Raw genomic sequence first — 19,361 nt, forward strand, 5'->3', positions numbered from 1 at the left:
TGCCTTATATTTTGCTGGTTTAGTTTAGATTTTGTTAAGAGGGTTCTGCTCCTAAAGAAAACCAAGATATTTGAAAACTACTGTATTGAAAACCAAGGCTTTATTTTTTAAGGGGTCAGAATCAGAATCTGAGCTACAGTCAAAGTTAGGGGGGTTTTGTGTCTAGCTGTTTGAGTCAGAGCGACCTGGTGTCACCGTCTTGTTTGGGCACTGTCTTGCCCGTGGCATTACTGAGTGCCCCTTACTCACCCTGCAGGCTGAGGTCTCTGGCATCGCCGAGCATTTGACCAATTGCATCCGGCCTGATGTTCGTGTTTCTCCGAGTTTCAGTCAAAGCTGCTTGGCCTACAAAAATGATAAGCAGATGTCCTATGGATTCCTCTTTCCTCCTTGTAAGTTGTAGAGTATGAGGATTTGACCTTCCTGGAGAAATATTATTTTGTGGAGATTGGGATTTGAAACTTAGTATTTAAGATTTCAGGTTTTCTTAAGAGAGGTGCCCAAGAAGTTGAAGAAATAAAACTCCATGGGAGTCTTTCAAAGTAGTTCAGGAAAGAGACCAGTTCCCACAAATCCTGTTCCCAGGAGAATTCTAAAATGCAAGGGTATATTCAGAACATCCTGTCGTATTATTAAATGAGAATATGAAAGTGAGACAGTAAATCTTTAAGACATTAATCACTTAAATTATACTCTAGAGGTGATCTCTTAAAAAATACAAGATGCTTTCCAATGACCTCTCATTACCTTGGTGACATTTTTAAAACTCTAGCTATACTGGTAAAATAAAGGAACTATTTTACATAATCCTCAGTAGACTCAACACTGGGTAGGAAGTAAGAGATTGTTTCAGTTTTGAAGGAATGCTGAGAAAAGAGATTGTGTGGGAGGGACTACACCCATGATAAATAGGGGAGAATACAAGTGTAGATTCATTCACTTGGTCCTGAAGCTTCATTTGAGGAGGCTTTTAGATTAAGTTTAGATTGGGTTTTGGTAAGTAGTAGATACCTTGTGTTTTCCTGTTGTTTAGATCTGAGCTCTTCGCCAGAAGCTAAATATGATTCGTTCCTCGTCACCAATATGGTCCCAATGTATCCAGCTTTCAAACGTAAGTCTAGCATCTACCTAGTAAGTGATTGTTTATGAAAAGAAATATTTCTCCATTTTCCACTTGGCCTTTTCTACCTGAATATTAACTTGAATACTAATACCTTTTCATGTACTTAGCCCTTATAATTTTTGAAGATTTTTATATAATTTCCCTACTATTAATCCTATGAATCTGTTAGACACCTTGGTAGGTTGTTTATTCCTTGTCTATAATTAAAAAATTGAAGTGACAAGAAATGACCCAGGTCATGAGTAGTAGGAGCTAAGCTAAACCAAGTCTGTGTTTCTCATATATACGTGTATCCATATATGTGCACATGTATATCCATATATGTGCACACACATGTATAATGTTACAGTAAAAATTACTAGCACCTTTCTCTTCTAGGGTGGTAGTGATGATAATGTATTCTAAATGTTGATGTTAAAGTCCAGCAACAATCTTTCTCCTAAATCACCAAGGTATTGACATTTCATGATTTTAAGGCTGTGCAAATTACCTTAGTTTCTTTGAATACTGATAAGTTTCTTTGTACATGGCAAAATATTTGTGGATCATATGAGACTATACATGGGGTAGGCACAATAAACCCCAATGCAAAAGCTGAGTTCTGGTCTTTGGAAGTGATCGGTAGCTGTGTGATCCTAGAAATACCTTTCATGCTCTTACTTGTAAAAATAGGAGATTTGATGGCACAGTTTGTATGGCTTAAATGGACTTATGACTTGATTTTCCACAGGCCAAAACAATTTTCTATTTTTAGTAACAGATTTCATTCATTTTTCCACTCACCCACCACCCACCCATCCATTCATCCATCCATCCGGAGACAGACAAAGCATGGCAGTGGCTTTTACCTCCCTTTAGTTCACTGAGGCAGATCTCTATCCTCATAGGAAAGGTAGGAGAAAGAAAACTTCCATGTGGCAATGGAACACTGGGCTGTGTTATAGTCTCTTGGGGATGAGATAAAACCTCAAAATAGGAACACATAATTCTGGAATGTCATCACCATGCCCAATCTCCTCAACTGGACGTTGGTGAACAGGCCAACTTGGTTTAGAGAAAAAAAGTTTGATGTCTTCATTAACAAATGAAAGTTTATTCAGAGGTCGAATTTATTGCTTATGAATGAAAAATTCATCTGCTTTCAACTACACTTTCCGCTTTGTCCTCACACTCTACTTAGAAATGCTTCAAAAACCCACATAGATGCATTTGTTATAATATGACGTGAACTCAAACTTCATATAATTGCACAAACAAGATTTTCCTGGATTTCTTTATTCTTTCTTGATGCCTTTCTGAATGGCGATCGGGAAACACACGGTGCCAGCCTAGGGCTGGCATGGTGAAAAAGTTTTCACAGAAGGCTCGCTGTTCTTCCCTAGGGGAGTGGTTTTTCATTTGCCACATTTCTGCGGGTTTGGCTTTTTGACTGTTCTCATTGTTATTTCTTTCCCTCTCTGCCTCTCCACTTTTTTAAGCTGAAGTTAACATTTAAACTTCTCTCCCACTATCCTTTCATTAATGCTGATAATCCCGTATGGCTTGGCTCTGGTGTACTACTCTGTCTTCATTCAGAGTTGAGTACCAGGATGTATAAAGAGCAATTGAAGAACTGACTTTTTAAATAAGGAGATACAAGAAGTGATAACAGCCTCAACCTCACAGTCCTCTTGCATAATAGAGCAATAATAAGCTGAGTCTAGTCTTTAGCACTACATTCTTGTTTGCCTTTTCTACCCTCTTTTAATCCCTTCTTTTGCCTTTCTCCTATTCCTTTCTGCACTCTCATGACTCTTTGATGGGTGAGAATACACTGGGACTAGGGTGGACAAGGGATTATTTCCCAGAGGGTGACTACAAAACAGAAATGCATAGTGAAAGAGAAGCATGTGCAGATCAGACTACATGATTTTCAGGCAAAAGGCAGATCAAAGAAATAAGAGAAATAAGTTTGGAAAATTGGGTGGTAAAGGCAAGAAGGCAGGGATGATTCCTCAGATTTTGACAAACATCTGGGGGAGCACCGCTAACTATGACGTCAAGAGTTGGAGTTGCCTGGGCATCTGAGTAGCCTGGGCTAGGAGCATAGGTCCTCACCGCTGAAAGGGGCATGGTTCCAAACAAGGACAGAGCTCATGGGCCAACCATCGATACAGGGTATGCAGCGAGGGAGGACTTGGGGTGGTTGGGGTGGGAGGCCTGGGGGACAGGGGTGGTGGAATATGGGTGGTTTATTGGTGGGAGGGCCTCACCCAAAGGGAAAAATAACTACAAAGGCGGCCAATGATGTAAGCAACTTAAAAATACAAAGCTAAATTAAAAGTGAAAAGCAAAAGGGTCCTCCCTGGTGGCACAGCAGGTTAAAGCACAGCACTGCAAGCTAGCCACAGCCGCTTCAGTGCGAGTTCGAACCACGCCCCTGAGGTGACCCACATGGTGGGACAGACCTCTCCTGTCCCGCCCGCTGCTCCCTCAGCAGTGTACTTCATCGATCTGCCTGTTCTGCTCCCCACTCTGTCTCTGGTGAATCCTCTCACTGCCCCTGTACCTCTGGGCTGTACCCCAGTTCTGTATGCATACATAAATAAATTTTCAAAAAAATAACTAAAAATAAAAGAAAGTAAAAAGCAAAAATAAATAAGTAAATTGTGTTCTGGGGGAAAAAAAAGGAATTGGGAATGGGAAGGGAATTCAAGCAGTCTGTTTGGACAGTTTTTTCTTGACATGATTATTAGGTAGGCATTCAAGTGGACCATGAAATGGGTGGTTGGGTAATATGTCCTGGGTTCTGTGGAAAGATCAGGTCTAGAGAGGTAAGTGAGGGAGCTAGCATACCTGAGACTTTGAGGTAAGAGAAAGTACATTACGGCCTTTTTTCAGTTTCTCACAAACACAGTACCGTTTCTTTTGCACATATTGTTCCTTCTGCATAGAATGCTCTCTCTCTACCTTGCTGCTTAGGAAACATTCACTCAGCCTTCCACCTCAGCTCAGCAGCCGCTTCATCTTCATACCCTTAAACTTCCCCCAACCCCAATGTACCCATAGCTTTGTCTTTGTGGTTCATAAGTGACAAAAACACAATTAAGGCTTATAAGATAGATTCTCTTCATGAATCACAACCACTCTTATTATCTCTTGCCTTGTAAAATGCATTGTAAGCAGAATTCTACCAAAGCAGAGAGTTTTGTTCATGAGGATCTGATTTTGTCTTTGCACAGGAGTCTGGAACTATTTCCAAAGGGTATTGGTGAAGAAATATGCTTCAGAAAGAAATGGAGTTAATGTGATAAGCGGACCAATTTTTGACTATGACTATGATGGCTTACATGATACACAGGAAAAAATCAAACAGTAAGTTTTCATTTCCACTTAATGTATGCTTTTAACTTCCAGGATCTCTTCTAAGGCTATGTTAAATATTCATGTGCTATAAGATAGCTGATACGCCTTTTTTCTTTCACTCTTTGGATTTCCTTGTGAAATCTCCAGTGCTTGTCACCTTTGATTAAACATGGTATTGGTAGCTGGAATGGAATTGAGTTTTGCGATAAATAAATTCACTTTTATATCCCATGGAAGGAGCTATATAAAAAGATTAAAACAAATTTTTGACCATTTATTCTTGAACAACTTTCAGTGAGAAGATAATTTTCATTTGTCTCCATTATTTGACAGTCCTTTTTGGAATCTCTTAGATTTCCTGAGTCAGTATAGCTAAATAGAAATTTGTATATAGACTTTGATTGAATCAATTGATAGTTTCTATCTCTCTCTCTCTCTGCTATTTGGAATATGAAAAGACAGGCATTCTCTTTTCATTAGGAACTTAGTCTGTTAGAAGAGGCAAGAAGATATAAATATAACCTGTTCATAATTTGATATATATAGGTTACCTTCAGAGAGCAATATAAGAGTGTTTCATTGTAACTTACAGATAAGCAGAGAAGCAAGTACTATTTTATTATATAGATAACTGATAAAATAGACGTTATCTTACTACCTTTCAATTTTATCTTATTTGTATATTTATATTATTGCTTATCATTGCCGTTTTAGCCCAAATTATATTACTAACTGAATTATAACTTCAGTGTTTTGAAAGTTGAGATAATATTAATTTAAAAAATAAAATTGAGATAATAGAAAACTAGATAGAGGATTGTGAATTTGTATACTTTGTTCTATCTGTAGTCTAAATAATAATTCCTGATCGGGCCCTCCCTGGTGGCACAAAGGGTTAAGTCTCAGCACTCTGAAGCTATCCACAGCCACTGACTGCACCTTGAGTTTAACCCCAGCCAGGGCCTACATGGCACAGCAGACCTCTCCTGTCTCATCCACCGCTCCCCTCAGCAGTGTATTTCAGTCTTTTCACCTGTCTTGTTCCCCAGTCTGTCTCTGGTGAATCCCCTCAACCCCTGAATCTCTGGCCTGTACCCCAGTTCTTGTTTGCATAAATAAATGAATCTTTACAAATAATAAAAATAATATCTGTCCTATACCTTGCCACCCAGGACCCTTCATCATTTAGCCTTGAATGATTTGTCCAGCATTACATTTATACTATGATGACCTGTGTATCATGTCTAACCTCCAAGCCTTATTTTGAGCTATTTTCTTTGCCAGAAATATCTTTTTCACTCTATCAGATTGAGATAAAGAGGGAATTCCAGGCATCAAAAACTTCCAAGTTCAGACAGAGAAAGAAAAACACCATATGACTTCATGACCTGAATAAAGCAAAAATAAACTTTTAGACTCTAAGACCCAATTAGTGATTACCCCAAGGCCAGGGCACAGGGGACGAACAAGTTGGGTAAAAGTGGGCAACTGTAGGGTGAAGGACCACACTGGACTTTTAGTGGTGAGCTGAATGTAAGACACACACCTGTGACTACCTCAATGCACACCTGAAGCATATAATCTTAAGATGCAATGTTATCTTTAAAAAAGGTGATACAAAATAAAATGTTAAGAAATATGGAGCAGGCTAGTGCTAAGAGCTGAAAAATGACTCCATGACCTGGGTTCCATGTTGGAACTTGGGCAATATTCACTAGTTATCGTCTAAAAAAGAAAGCTTCTATATCAGCAGTGCTTCTATTTTACCTGTTTCAGGTATGTGGAAGGCAGTTCTATTCCTGTTCCAACTCACTACTACAGCATCATCACCAGCTGCCTGGACTTCACCCAGCCTGCTGACAAGTGTGACGGGCCCCTTTCTGTCTCCTCATTCATCCTTCCTCACAGGCCCGACAATGAGGAGAGCTGCAATGTGAGTTCAGAGTCCTTCAGGACTTGCTTACGCAATCCATTTTTGTGTCTTAATTTATACTCCCACTGTTGAACTAGAACACACTTTAAAAATATTTGCACAACACAGCCCAGTGGAAAGACCCAAACAAACCTCTGCTTAACCCTTGTGTTTAACTTTGTGTTCCACTGTCTTTACTTTACAATGTAAGGGTGCCTGACATTTCATGTCATCCATCATTGTGTTTGATTTGGGCAAGTGGTAAAAGTGCCCAGATATTTTCAAATTGCAAGCAATTATATATTTCCTTAAATGAAAGAGAAAAATATCCTACATTTGATAAATGCTGGACTAGATCAGAATTCATGAGGGTGCATTATATTTTTTCTCTCCTTTTGTGAATATTTGAAAATTTCCATTATAAGACCTTTTTGAAAATGCACACGTACAGGTACATACCTGACCAATCAGATTTTCATTTGGCCTCAATATAGACAGATGCCACAGCTCACCCCATTCTCAAATAACACAGATAACTCCGGATTCACTTAGTCCAGCATGGCATGACGAAAGCCCGAGGTAGCCACAAGTCCCCTGCTCTGTACTAATCTGCAGTCAGGGGCAAACCACATATCGTCTCCATGTCTTCCACAGGAAGGACTGTGCTCCAAGACTGACTATTAGATGCAATGGTCTCTATGCTTTCATTTCATAGACTAGGATGATTAGGCATAAAATGTGTAGAAGAGGATGTTTAGCTAGCAAGCATTAGTCAGATTTCTGAACTGTATAAGGTACTGTAAGAGAAGCAGTAGTGTGCTAAATGTAGTCAATACTCTAGGCAGCTTACATCGGGAAAAGCTAATAAAACAGGCCAGAACCGAAAGGCAGAGTCGCAAGCGTAGCTTTGGCAGAGATGATCCGCTTCACCAGCAAGGTGGTTTTCGGACCTTGGTTCAATTATGGATGAAGATTGTAGTTCTGACTATCCAAAACAAAATAGAAGACAAGGAAAAGAAATGTGAAATCTAACCAAGAATGCTCCTTAGGTTTAGCCAAAACCTTGAAAAGCAGGTAATGGTGGAAGATGACGTTTCCAAAGTTACCTCGAATCCATTTCAGAATAAAAGTAGCAGTAGTCGTGGCAACAGCAGGAGTGTTTGGTCCCAGATGCTGAGTCCATGGTCCCTCCTAGCAGTTGGCCACTCTGCTGTGTGCATAATTTGTAATCACTGGTTGCCCTAGGAGGCAGCTTATTTATGTCCTTCCTCTCCTTTCATTAGCTAATGTGGAACCTAGAGCTAATGAAGGATAATAACCAAATAAAGCTAGCTACCTTGGGCCCTCCTGGTGGCACGAGGGGTTAAAACACAGCACTGTGGCCCTCCCTGGTGGCGCAGCGGGTTAAAGCACTGCACTGAGAAGCTAAAGCCACTTCCGCATGAGTTCGATTCCCGCCTGCCCCGGAGGTGACCACATGGCATGGCAGACCTCTCCTGACCTGCCCGCTGCTCCCCTCAGCAGTGCACTTCGTCGATCTGCCTATTCTGCTCCCCTCTCTGTCTCTGGTGAAGCCTCTCACCGCCCCTGAGCCTCTGGCCTGTACCCCAGTTCTGTATGTACAAATAAATAAATCTTTAAAAAAAAAACAAAAAAAAAAACAGCACCGTGAAGCTATCTGCAGCCACTGCAGTGCAAGTTCACTCCCCGGCCAGGGAGGTGACCCACAGGGCACAGCTGACCTCTGCTGACCCGCCCGCTGCTCCCCTCAGCAGTGGATTTCAGTGGATCTGCCTGTTCTGCTCCCCACTCTGTCTCTGGGGAGTCCTCTCAACCCCTGCACCCCTGACCTGTACCCCAGTTTTTGTATGCATAAATAAAGGAATCTTTAAAAAATTAAGAAGCTGGCAATCTGGTAAGGAAAGCAGAACTTTAGGTTCAAGGCCTCTGACTCCAGAGGATTTCCTTTAGTGGAACCCTGGGGCCACTGGAGGTTTTGCCACAGACATCACCAGATGGCTACGGGAAATACTTGAGCACAGAGTAGCATTTTAGGCTCTGCTTAGAGAGATTAATCTGAAATGGAATGGATCAACCCTGAGCTCAAAGGGCTTTGGCAAGGTCCACGACTTAGGCAACAGCATGAACTGGGGTTGTGGTCTTGGACATTTTACAAGATGGGTGAAAGGCAGTAAATTCTACTGGAACAGTCAATAAGAGCTTATAAATAATTGGCTGGGAGGTGGCGAAACAAGGGAGCTGCTGGTGAGAGGTGACTGTCTTCGGCTTACTGACTTACTCCATTCTGATTGTTCATGAGCACAGAGTAGCTGTGGTGGGGTATGGGAGCTGTGTGGATTCATGCTGCCTAAGATGTGACACACTTCCTTTGAAGTACAGTTTTACTGCAAGCTTATTCTTGGGGGTGGGGAAGTGGGGGTGTGTGTGTGTGAAAGTTTTTATTGAAAAACTAAACATGTTTATGTAGTGACACTCAAAATTGCTGTGCATTTTTAAGACAAAGCAGAGAGACTATAAAGAACATTTCAGACTTAATAGTAGATCATTTAAGGTACATACTGATTCCTGGGAAATATATGTACAAGTTTTCCTGTCATTTGGTGCATTTGGTCGTGGTGGAATTTGAAAAATGTTCCAAACTCATTTTGAAGGTAGCTCTTTCTATCAGGCAAATACTGCCAAACATATCCTCATGGTTCTTCTCCTCCTTCCTGGTTCCCGGCTCTTTACGAAGTTTAGAGGTATTACTTATAGACTTCACGCTTCACACACTCTTTGTAAAGAACCCTGTGCCCACACAAAACTCTGTACTTGCTTTGAAGTTCACCTCATTGTTGCTGGGGTATGAATTCAAAAACGCAGTTGGGAAAAAGTCAGGAAAGAAAGAGAGGTAAAGAATAAATGTGTGTAGCAAAAAAACAAGAAGCAAGTTCATGGGTGTGATTTTGTTTGCTTTTGTTTTTAATTTGATTTTCAAGTTTTTCCTTCTTTCCTTGGTACACGTGACCTTTTATTTGAATGTTATTAGTTTTGCAGTTCATACTAAGAGTCTCTCTTAGCAAATCTGTTGATTTCCCACTAACATCAAGTAGGAGATATTTTCTTCAAGATTGAAGGGTAGATTTTAGCGTGTGAGAATCAGACAGAATGCCCCCTCAAATGAAACTGGAAAATCACTTCCCAAGGAAAGAGATAGCCAAAAACAGTTTTCTCCTGAATTCTTAGATACTTCGGAGATCATTCTTTAAATTAGGGAAAACCTTTTCACCTCTTGCCCACTCATTGAAATGTCTGCATTTATGAAAAAAATTAGACTTACTGGCCATTGAAAAATCAAATAAATGAGTTGAATATGAAAATTCTCCCCAAAATACAGTTTCTTGCTTACTCGGCTTACTCTGAGGGGGTCCTAACCATTTGGAGGCCTCCTAAGTCGTTAATTACATGGTCACTCCAAGGACTGGTCAGTGGGTAGGGTTATATTTAGGTCTGTCCTTTCCTGTGAATTGCAGAGATCTTGGTTAGCTGGGTTAGAAGGGTGGGGCATGGAGGGTTAAAGTCTTTGCTTCCCAGCTCGCAAAGCAGTTTCTTCTGTTTCTTCATTTCGCCTGGGAGGGCCAACATGCGTTTCCCGAACCCACCCTTTCATGGTCCACATTTAGCACTGGTGCAAGCTGCTGTAGCTCCCTAACCAGGTCTGTGTGGGTTAGAGCTTTCTGGGAAAAACCAGTGCGGGTCCTGGGCATTGGTGGCTAGTTCACTGAGACCACTGGTGGTAGAAGAAAGGGTCAAGGCTATGTCTGGACAGTCCCAGCCCTGGGAAAGGCAGTCACCCTTCCACTTGCACAAGCACTCCTGGGAGACTGCAAGTCCAGGAGCACTTGGGATGAATTATTTGCAAACGTTGTCCTACTCCGTGTCTGCTGATGCCAGAGACATTTCCCCATCATCCTCGCCACACACAGGTCTCATTCTAACTCCCTTCTTCTCTCAGCAGCGAAGGGAGATGTTTTCAGTTGCAAAGGGTTTTTTCACTTGAGCTGCATTTCAGTTTTCACTTATACATGAGAGGAATAAATGGTTTGGGCCCTCCCTGTTTACTGTTAGTTCTGTATTGCATTGAACCCATGGCCCAAGCTAGCTGCAACTACTTCAGTGCAAGCTCAATCCCCAGCCCTGGAGGTGACCCACATGGCATGGCAGACCTCTCCTGTGTTGCCCGCCGCTCCCCTCAACAGTGTACGTCATCAAATCTGCCTGTTCTGCTCCCCACTCGGTCTCTCACTGCTCCTGCATGCCTGGCCTGTACCCCAGTTCTGTATGCATAAATAAAAAAATCTTAAAAAAAAATTATTTGGGATAGTTGAATGCCTTTCATCTGGAATTTGTGCCAGTGAGGTAGTTCTTGCCATAGATTTGAGACAGGGCGAGACTGCCTTTCTTTGTCCATGATCTGCTTTCCTTGCTTTCCCACCTCCTTTTCTTTATGTCCTTCCTCCTCCCTGTATGCTGCTGAAGGAAGTAGCATCATTCCTGTGAAGCAATTAAGAAACAGGTCTAGAGAAGTCAAGTAGCTTGACCAACAGTGCATAGCAGGAAGTAGAGGAGACTCCACAGCATCTGGGGCTTCTAGAACTCCAAGTGGCAGATGTCTCAACTGAGCAGCTTCCAGCCAAACTCATCGTCAACGCATTGCAATCAGGTCCCCTTTCTTCTGCCACTAGCGGTCTCCGTAAATGAACCACCAAAGCCCAGGACTTGAGATGAGCCTCCGTAAAGAACAGGAATGCACACATAGTTCTGTGCTTTGAGCACCAGCTCTCCACTTTCCTTGGGAGGCTGAAGAACATTCCAAATGTGCCCTGTGCTCTGAATTACCATTTGTCAGCAGGGGGAAAGGAAACAAATTACTAAATCCCCAGGACCTTTGGTTTTCCTAATTTTGATTTATTTTCTGAGAGTCAGTTGAGTCACATGTCCCTTCCCACCACATGGCTCATTTATTTGGTACAGCTAATTGCTGCTGAAAATGTTTACAGCCAAGGACAGGTATTTGTGGCATATTACCAACAGGAATGTGGTGAGGGGTAGGAAAGCCAGGAAGGAATAACACCCATTAGCTCTGGATGCAGGAGAAGGTAGATGTCATTTGTGGACTTAGAACAACCCAACCATTTGGAGAACCTTCTCTGGAAAGTCATAACTCTGGTTGTCTTCTGTTTCCATTGCAGAGCTCAGAGGATGAATCGAAATGGGTAGAAGATCTCATAAAGATGCACACAGCTCGGGTGCGGGACATTGAACATCTCACCAGTCTCGATTTCTTCCGAAAGACCAGCCGCAGCTATTCAGAAATTTTGACGCTAAAGACATACCTGCATACATATGAGAGTGAGATTTAACTTCCCGGTCACCTGCAGTGCACTCTTCTCAACTGGTGTATATTTTTATATTGTTTTTGTATTTATTAATTTGAAACCAGAACATTAAAAAAAGGTAGTATTTTAATCCTGTACCAAATCTGACATATTATGCCTGAATGACTCCACTGTTTTCTCTAATGCTTGATTTAGTCTTGTGTTCTGAGTAGAGCTTGTAATAAACACTGCCGCTTGCATTTGTAGTGGAAGCTTCTAAAGGGTGCTGCAATTTCAATATTTGCATTGAGAAAATATTAATTTTCCAGTGCACCATTGTCATACTTAGTCCTGTACTGTATTGATATACTGATTTTGTAAAGTTGCATTCACTTACTGTTAATTATGAAAGACATATTTAAGCCTTATAAACCAATCTTAAGTATAATAAATCACACATTCAGTTTCCTTCTGGTGTTATTTGACTTATAAATTAGAACGTCTGCTTCTTGTGCAGTCAGGTATGAAGAATATCTATTTCCTGGGTCTGGTCCCCTTTCTTGCTGAATGGAACTCACCTGGCTGAAGGGGGTGTCTGTGATCTTCAACTCTAGCGCCTTGGATGACATGGTTCAGGGGTAGATCCATGGGCAAGCAGAGGGCAGAGAGACAAGGAGCCCACAGAACTCCTGAATACTCTCTCCTATTATGCCTTTTAAAAATAATTTGAAGGAGTAAATTCTTCTCACCATTTCAAAATTCTACATATTAGACTCAACCCAAACAACATGAAGCATCTGTTCTGTATAAGATGTCAAACCACGGAGGATAGAAAGAGGAATAAGACACTGTGGTAGAGATATAGACATGAAATTGTCAGTTGTCGATCAAAATAGAGAACAATAAATGCCATGTGGAAAAGTATTAGCACTAATGCTTTGTAACAGAAGGATCTGCATGGTGGGTAGATTTATTTTAGATGGACATAGTTATAGATTTAATTAAAAAATGAAGCACTGAGGGACCTCCCTGGTGGCACAAGTGGGTTAAAGCACAGCACGATGAAGCTCTCCGCAGCCACTACAGCAAGAGTTTGATCCCTGGCAGAGAGGTGACCCACGGGGTATGGTGGAACTCTTGCTTCGCCGGCTGCTCCCCTCAGCAGTATGTCTAATCTGTCTGCCTGTTCTATTCACCACTCTCTCTGGTGAATCCTCTCACTCCCCTATCTCTGGCCTGTACCCCAGTTCTTGTGTATATAAATAAATAAATCTTTTAAAAAATAAAATAAAATAAAGCACAAGGGCTTCTAACCTCCAAATATATCAATGTCAAAGGGTTTTGCAACATGTTCAGGATGGAAAAATCAAGAGAATTATTCTTATTGTCATGGTATGGGATCTTTCCAGAAGGGATCTAAAAGGAAGCCTTGATTGGGAACTTTGCAAGAATGGCTAGTTCTAGTGATTGCAAAAACACTTCAATACACAAACACATGGAAGGTGGCCAGGTGAGTAGTGAGGGAAAGAATTAAAAAGGAGGAAGAAAAAGGGAGGTAAATAACTGCCAATGAAGTCATTTCAAAAACTGTCAATATTTCTGGTCATGCTGTGGAGAAAGGCTCATATTTGCCTTGCCCTGTCTCTAATTACTGATCTCCATTAAAAAAAAAAAAGGACATTATTTTATTTGCATTAATTTTATTTTCATTATGTTCATTTTTTGGGTTGTCCCCTTTTGCGCTTGGTGAACAGGAACTTTTAATTTTCACAAAATTTCTTTTAAGTATCTATTTGTTTATTAAGGGCATCAATAAAAAAGATACCATGGCCCTCTCTGGTCTCTCTGGTGGTGCAGCTTGTTAAAGCACAGCAATGCAAGCTAGCCACAGCTGCTTCAGTGCGAGTTCTATCCCCAGCCCCAGAGGTGACCCACATGGTGCAACAGACCTCTCCTGACCCGCTCCCCTCAGCAGTGTACTTCGTCGTTCTGCTCCTCACTCTGTCTCTGGTGAATCTTCTCACTACCGCTGCACCTCAGTTCTGTATGCATAAATAAATAAATTCTTTAAAAAAAAAAAAGATACCACAACCAAAGTAGGACAGTATTGGCATATGGGAGAAAATGAAGGTGCTGAGAGAAAACTGCCACTGGGGACCCTAATCAAGGAATCAACTAGAAAAGGTGACCGGGGCCCCCTTGAGGTAGGCACATTGCAGAGTAGCCACTATGTTCTAGGTGCTTCTCTGGTGCTTCAAACACTCAGAAAGAGAAGTTTAGGGAAGATTTGCTGGCAAGGGGAAGAAGTAGGGTGAGAATGGGAGAAGATGCTTGATTTAGACTTTATAGTGAGGAAGGTTGATCATATGGCTGAAAGAAATTAGAATATGATCCACTATTCATTTCATATTTGTTAATTATCTATGGAGCTCTTATTCCATTTCTATGCATGCTATTGGGGATTAAACAGTAACAAGATCGCTGGCCCTCGACATTGTCAAGCTTGCTCTTTAGTGGGAGAAAAAGGCCCCTTTAAAGAAAAGCCAAAAGTTTAATTGTGATATGTGCTATGAAAAATTAGGCAGGTGTAGAGTGAGTAAGAGGCAGAAAGAAAAGCCTTGAGAAACATTACAGCTAAGACTGGGCCATGAGAAGGGTTGACCTCAGGAAGAACAGGGACAGGAAGGAAGTGGCTGGTAGAGATTTTGGGCTGTGTGAGAGTTAGAAAGAAAACAGGTGTGTCTGAACACAGTGGAGAAGCTGATAAGGACCGGTCAGCAGATCCTTGTCAAAGCCCCTGAAGGCACTTGACTTTCATCACTACTCTAAATACAATGGAAAAGAACTGTCAAGTCTGGGGGACCTCCCAGTTGGTCAAAGGGTTAAAGTGCAGCAAGAAGCTAGTCTAGCTGCAGCCACCTCAGCATGAGTTCGATCCCTTGCCAGGGAACTGACCCACATGCCAGCAGACCTCTCCTGACCCGCCCACTGCTTCCCTCAGCAGTGTACTTCGTCAGTCGGCCTGTTCTGCTCCCCACTCTGCCTCTGGTGGATCCTCTCACCACCCCTGCACCGCTGGCCTGTACCCCAGTTCTGTATGCATAAATAAATAAATTTTGGGAAAAAGCTGTCAAGCCTCAGGCAGAGATAGGACAGGATTTGATTAAAGATTTCAGTATATTGACTCACATGTGCAATAATTGCACAGTATGCTCTAAATATAACTGCATAAATACTGCTGAAAAGAGAGGATCTACCTATTAGGTGCTGTAATTCTCTCTCCCAACAGTAAAGTTACAAGAGACAAGGACCAAGCTATTTATAAAAAATACTTATATTTAAAAAATACTCAGCGCCTGCTCAACTGGATGCTTCTGTCACCTCAGATTGAACTCCGCTCAAAATAGGCTACACCTGAGGCTTTTAGGGAACACACTTGGGAATTTAGTTGCCTACTGCTGTTTTATTTTTATCCTTAGGTCAAGCTTTCCTTTCTCATAAATAAACTCCATACCCAGAGAGAACATCAACCACTGTATATTTCAGGTGAGTGACTTTGCCGATAAACACATGCGGTTAAATATGGGGTTATTTACGAAAGCCCCTGAATGGACAGGGACCCTATTAAAAAGAGACCTGGAGACTATTTTAAGTTGGGATTTTAAATGCAGACCTTGGCTCATTCACGCTTTCATTGAGCAAGTTGCCAACTGCTCACTAGCACGGTGGTCCTGTCCTTCGGATGGGCTTAGGAACTGCCTCTTTAAAATGAGCTCATTGTAATTAGGGAAACCAGGAAGGCAGCCACACAGATTTTCAAGGGCATAAACATTATGAATTGTTTTCAGGAGAGTTGACTTTCTTTTAAAGCTCTGAACAAAGGCAGGGTTTCGTGCCAAATGAGTTTGCCCACAGCCCCCAAACTCCAGTGTCCGTCGTTCCTCCTGTTTACTGGGGAGAAGGTGTCTGGGTGAAGCTCAAAAGATTTGTCTGTTCCTCCTGGCTACAATGAATTCTCATTAGCGCCTAGTCAAGCCAGCTACGTGAGTGGAAAGTGGTGACGGCCACTTTGAGGAGAGGGATTGGAAGGGACAGTGAGGAACAAGGCTTAGATGCTGAGTTTCCAGGTAAGCTCAAGCCCTGGAGGAGGTGCTCTTGGGCCACCTGTTTAGGGCACGTTCTTGACCCCTCCTGGTGGGGATTTCAATTTGGCTGGAATCTAAAAGTAGACAAGTTGAATCTTAACTCCTGTAAAAAAAATTTATTGAGGGGTCCTCCCTGGTGGCACAGTAGGTTAAAGCACAGCACTAAGAAGCTAAAGCCACTTCAGCATGAGTTTGATCCCCATCCCAGAGGTGACCCATGTGGCGCAGCAGACCTCTCCTGACCCGCCTGCTGCTCCCCTCAGCAGTGTACTTTGTCGATCTGCCTGTTCTGTTTCCCACTCTGTCTCTCGTGAAGCCTCTCACCACCCCTGCACCTCTGGCCTGTACCCCAGCTCTGTATGCATAAATAAATAAATCTTTAAAAAATTTTATTGAGGTAAGACTGACATAAGTAACCACACATATTTAAAGTATACAATTTGATATATTTCAACAAATGTTTATTTGAAACCAGGGGGGCTCCCTGGTGGTGCAAGGGTTTTAGTCTCAGCACTATGAAGCCATCCACAGCCGCTGCTGCATGAGTTCCATCTCTGGCCAGGAAGCTGACCCCCATGGCACAGCAGACCTTTCCTGTCTCCCCACTGCTCCCCTCAGCAGTGTACTTCATCGATCTGCCTGTTCTGCTCCCCATTGTCTCTGCCCCCGCATCTCTGGCCTGCACCCCAGCTTTTGTATATATAAATAAACCTTAAAAAAAAAAGGTGAATATGAAACCATCATCACAACTGACAGCGTGAAAAAACCCGATCAACCTAAAGTTTCTTCACGTCCCTTTGTAACTTCTTCCTCCCACCCTCCCCAGCTCCGAGTCTTGTTTGCCTTCTGTCACTATAGGTCATACACATTTCATGCTAAAGGAAGGAATTTTACTCCAATGAAATGCTACCATGTTTGTTTTCCAGTTTCTTTTATTCCCCATAATTATTTCAAGACTCATTCAAATTGTAGCATTATTAATCACTCTTCTATAATTGCTGAGCAATATTTTCCTGTGCAGATATAAAATATTTGCATCTTCATATGGTGGTGGATAGTTAGTTTACTTCAAGTTTTTAGCTACTACAAGGGAAACTGCCAGGGACATTTTTGTACTATTTTTTATGTTGACACATGCTTTCATTTTACTTTGGCAAGTGCCTAGGCGTTTGATAGCTTCAACATATGGTAAGTAGGTGTATATGGAAATTTTTAAGACATTGCCAAACTGTTTTCTGAAGTACTTGATCTATATTACATTTTTCCAGCAGTGTGGGAGAGCTCCATTCACTCACATCCCTGTCAGCTCTTCGAATACTTGTCTTTATTTTAGTTATTCTAGTAGGCAAGTGATGGTGTCTCTGTGGGATTTATTAATGGTTCAATATTAATGACTGATGTTGACTACTTTGTGTGTGTGTTTAGTCATTCTTTTGGGAAATATTTGTTCAACTATTCTGCTCATAAAAACTATTTGTTTTCTTCTTGTTGAATTTTAAGAGACCTTAACAGTCTGAATCCAGAAGTGCAGAGAAGATTGGATTTGGGCAGGTGGTTTACAGTCTAGGGTATGTTGTGTGAGTCTCGTAGGAAGATGTAGCCCTAGGCTCTGGGGATACTGGCCATGACTTAGAAACAGGAGATAAGCAGACCTCAAGGGCCCTCGCAACAGGTGCAGTGAGACTTCATACCTGTTTCAATCCTCCTATTATTTTCCATTTACTGGATTCTAGCGTATTATGAAAGAAGATGAGAACCTCGACAAAGGTCAGATTAATGTGTCATGTAGGGCCCTCCATGGTGACACAACAGGTTAAAGAACAGTACTAAGCAGCACAAGTTTTATCTCTGGGGGTGTGGGGGTGACCCACATGGCAGCAGATGTCTCCTGACTCACCCGCTGCTCCCCTCAGCAGTGTACGTCATCAATCTGTCTGTTCTGCTCTTCACTCTGTCTCTAGTGAATCCTCTCACTGCCCCTGCACCTGTACCCCAGTTCTGTATGAACAAATAAACCTTTATATAAAAAAACCCAAAACATTATGTAAGCTATTCAAGCTAGAAGCTTAGATTAAAAATGAAATTTATTTTAGGGAAATAAAGTTTGATTTCTTATGACATGAGAAACATATCAACATTTGGAAAATCCCTAGCATTGTTTTTGGTACATGTCTGGTCTTCACTGAATATAAACTAGATGAAAATGAAACAGAGGAAAGGGCAGGGTTGGGGGGGGGAGATAAAGGATTAATCCCTGAGAGGTCAGTAGGGACAAAAACTGGGAAAGAGCAAGAATTGTGAAATCCAAGAATAGACTCACTTCCAAAATGGAGGAGGTGGTCAGCGATGCCAAGTACTGGAGAGAAGTTAAGCTTGAGGGGATTTGAAAGCACCCCCTGAATTTGCAATTAGGTCAGACCTGTGATCTTCCTGGAAGATCATTAGTGAAGTGGTCCACATAATAGCCAACTGCACCAGGATATGAGGAGAATGAGAAACCAGCTGGGAGCAGTGAGTAAAGATGAGACTTTATTCTACTTAGGGTAGGGAAAAGCACTTAAAGCTTGTTGTAAAGATGCAAGGTCTTAATGAGTCTAATGGCTAACGTAATTACAAATTTAAAATAGAAAGCATTTGATGAGCAAAGAGTCAGCTGCAATAAGTTTGCTTTCAAAAGAAGGAGTTAATAACACTTCTTCATGAAGGTGTTCCACAGAACATGTGACATACATCAGCCAGCCAGGTGGTGACCTGCAGACTGGGTATAGGCCACTGATTACTTAGATGTGTGAGAGGAACTTTGTTTTGAATTTATTTATTTGTGCATACAAGTACTGGGGTACCAGCCAGAGGTGGGGTGTGAGAGGATTCACCAGAGACAGAGTGGAGAGCAGAACAGGCAGATGGACTGAAATACACTGCTGAGGGGAGCAGCCAGTGAAATAAGGGAGGACAGCTGTGTCATGTGGGTCACCTCACTGGCTGGGGATCAACTCATGCTGTAGTGGCTGCAGACAGTGTCATAGTACTGCTTTACTCTGATTTGCCATGAGGAAGGGCCCTGTGAGAGAAACGTTTTACAAAATGAATAGATGCCAAAATTTGCATCAATGTATTTCCCATAAAAATACATACATCATAGTTTTTTACTTGGTCATTGTGAGCTATTGTTCCTGTCAATGTCAGTGGAAGACTATTTGACTGTTCAATCTTCAAATTGGATTGGGAAAGTTTCTATGAAGGGTTTTCTTATACAGCCTCAAATTAATCAACTCTGTCATTGTACTATGCACGAGACTTTAGACAATACATTAGTGGCTGGGATTGGCTTTTTTCCATGAACCTTATTTGTGGAAGCCGAAATATAAATTTTACATAACTTTTGTGCATCAAGAAACATTGGTTTTCATTAGATTTTTCTCAAACACTAAGAAATTTAACCCTTAACTTGTCCAGAC

At 41.7% G+C, this 19,361-nt stretch overlaps 1 protein-coding gene across 5 annotated transcripts in view; it reads left to right on the forward strand.

The window, feature by feature from the left end:
- Positions 1-12,487, forward strand: part of ENPP2 (ectonucleotide pyrophosphatase/phosphodiesterase 2) — a 102,577-nt gene extending 90,090 nt beyond the window's left edge. For 4 of the 5 annotated variants that reach the window (XM_012723075.1, XM_004679619.2, XM_012723076.1 and 1 more), the window contains 5 exons: positions 257-392; positions 1,034-1,111; positions 4,345-4,477; positions 6,245-6,401; positions 11,633-12,487. In XM_012723075.1, coding sequence (XP_012578529.1) covers positions 257-392; positions 1,034-1,111; positions 4,345-4,477; positions 6,245-6,401; positions 11,633-11,803 — 675 coding nt within the window. In that variant the 3' untranslated portion in view covers positions 11,804-12,487. The remainder of the gene's footprint in view (positions 1-256; positions 393-1,033; positions 1,112-4,344; positions 4,478-6,244; positions 6,402-11,632) is intronic. The other variant, XM_004679620.2, reaches the window with a different exon arrangement.
- The last annotated feature ends 6,874 nt before the right edge of the window (positions 12,488-19,361 follow it).

The sequence above is a fragment of the Condylura cristata genome, unplaced genomic scaffold, assembly GCF_000260355.1.
Source record: "Condylura cristata isolate star-nosed mole 26May11 unplaced genomic scaffold, ConCri1.0 scaffold00009, whole genome shotgun sequence".
Lineage (NCBI taxonomy): Eukaryota > Metazoa > Chordata > Mammalia > Eulipotyphla > Talpidae > Condylura > Condylura cristata.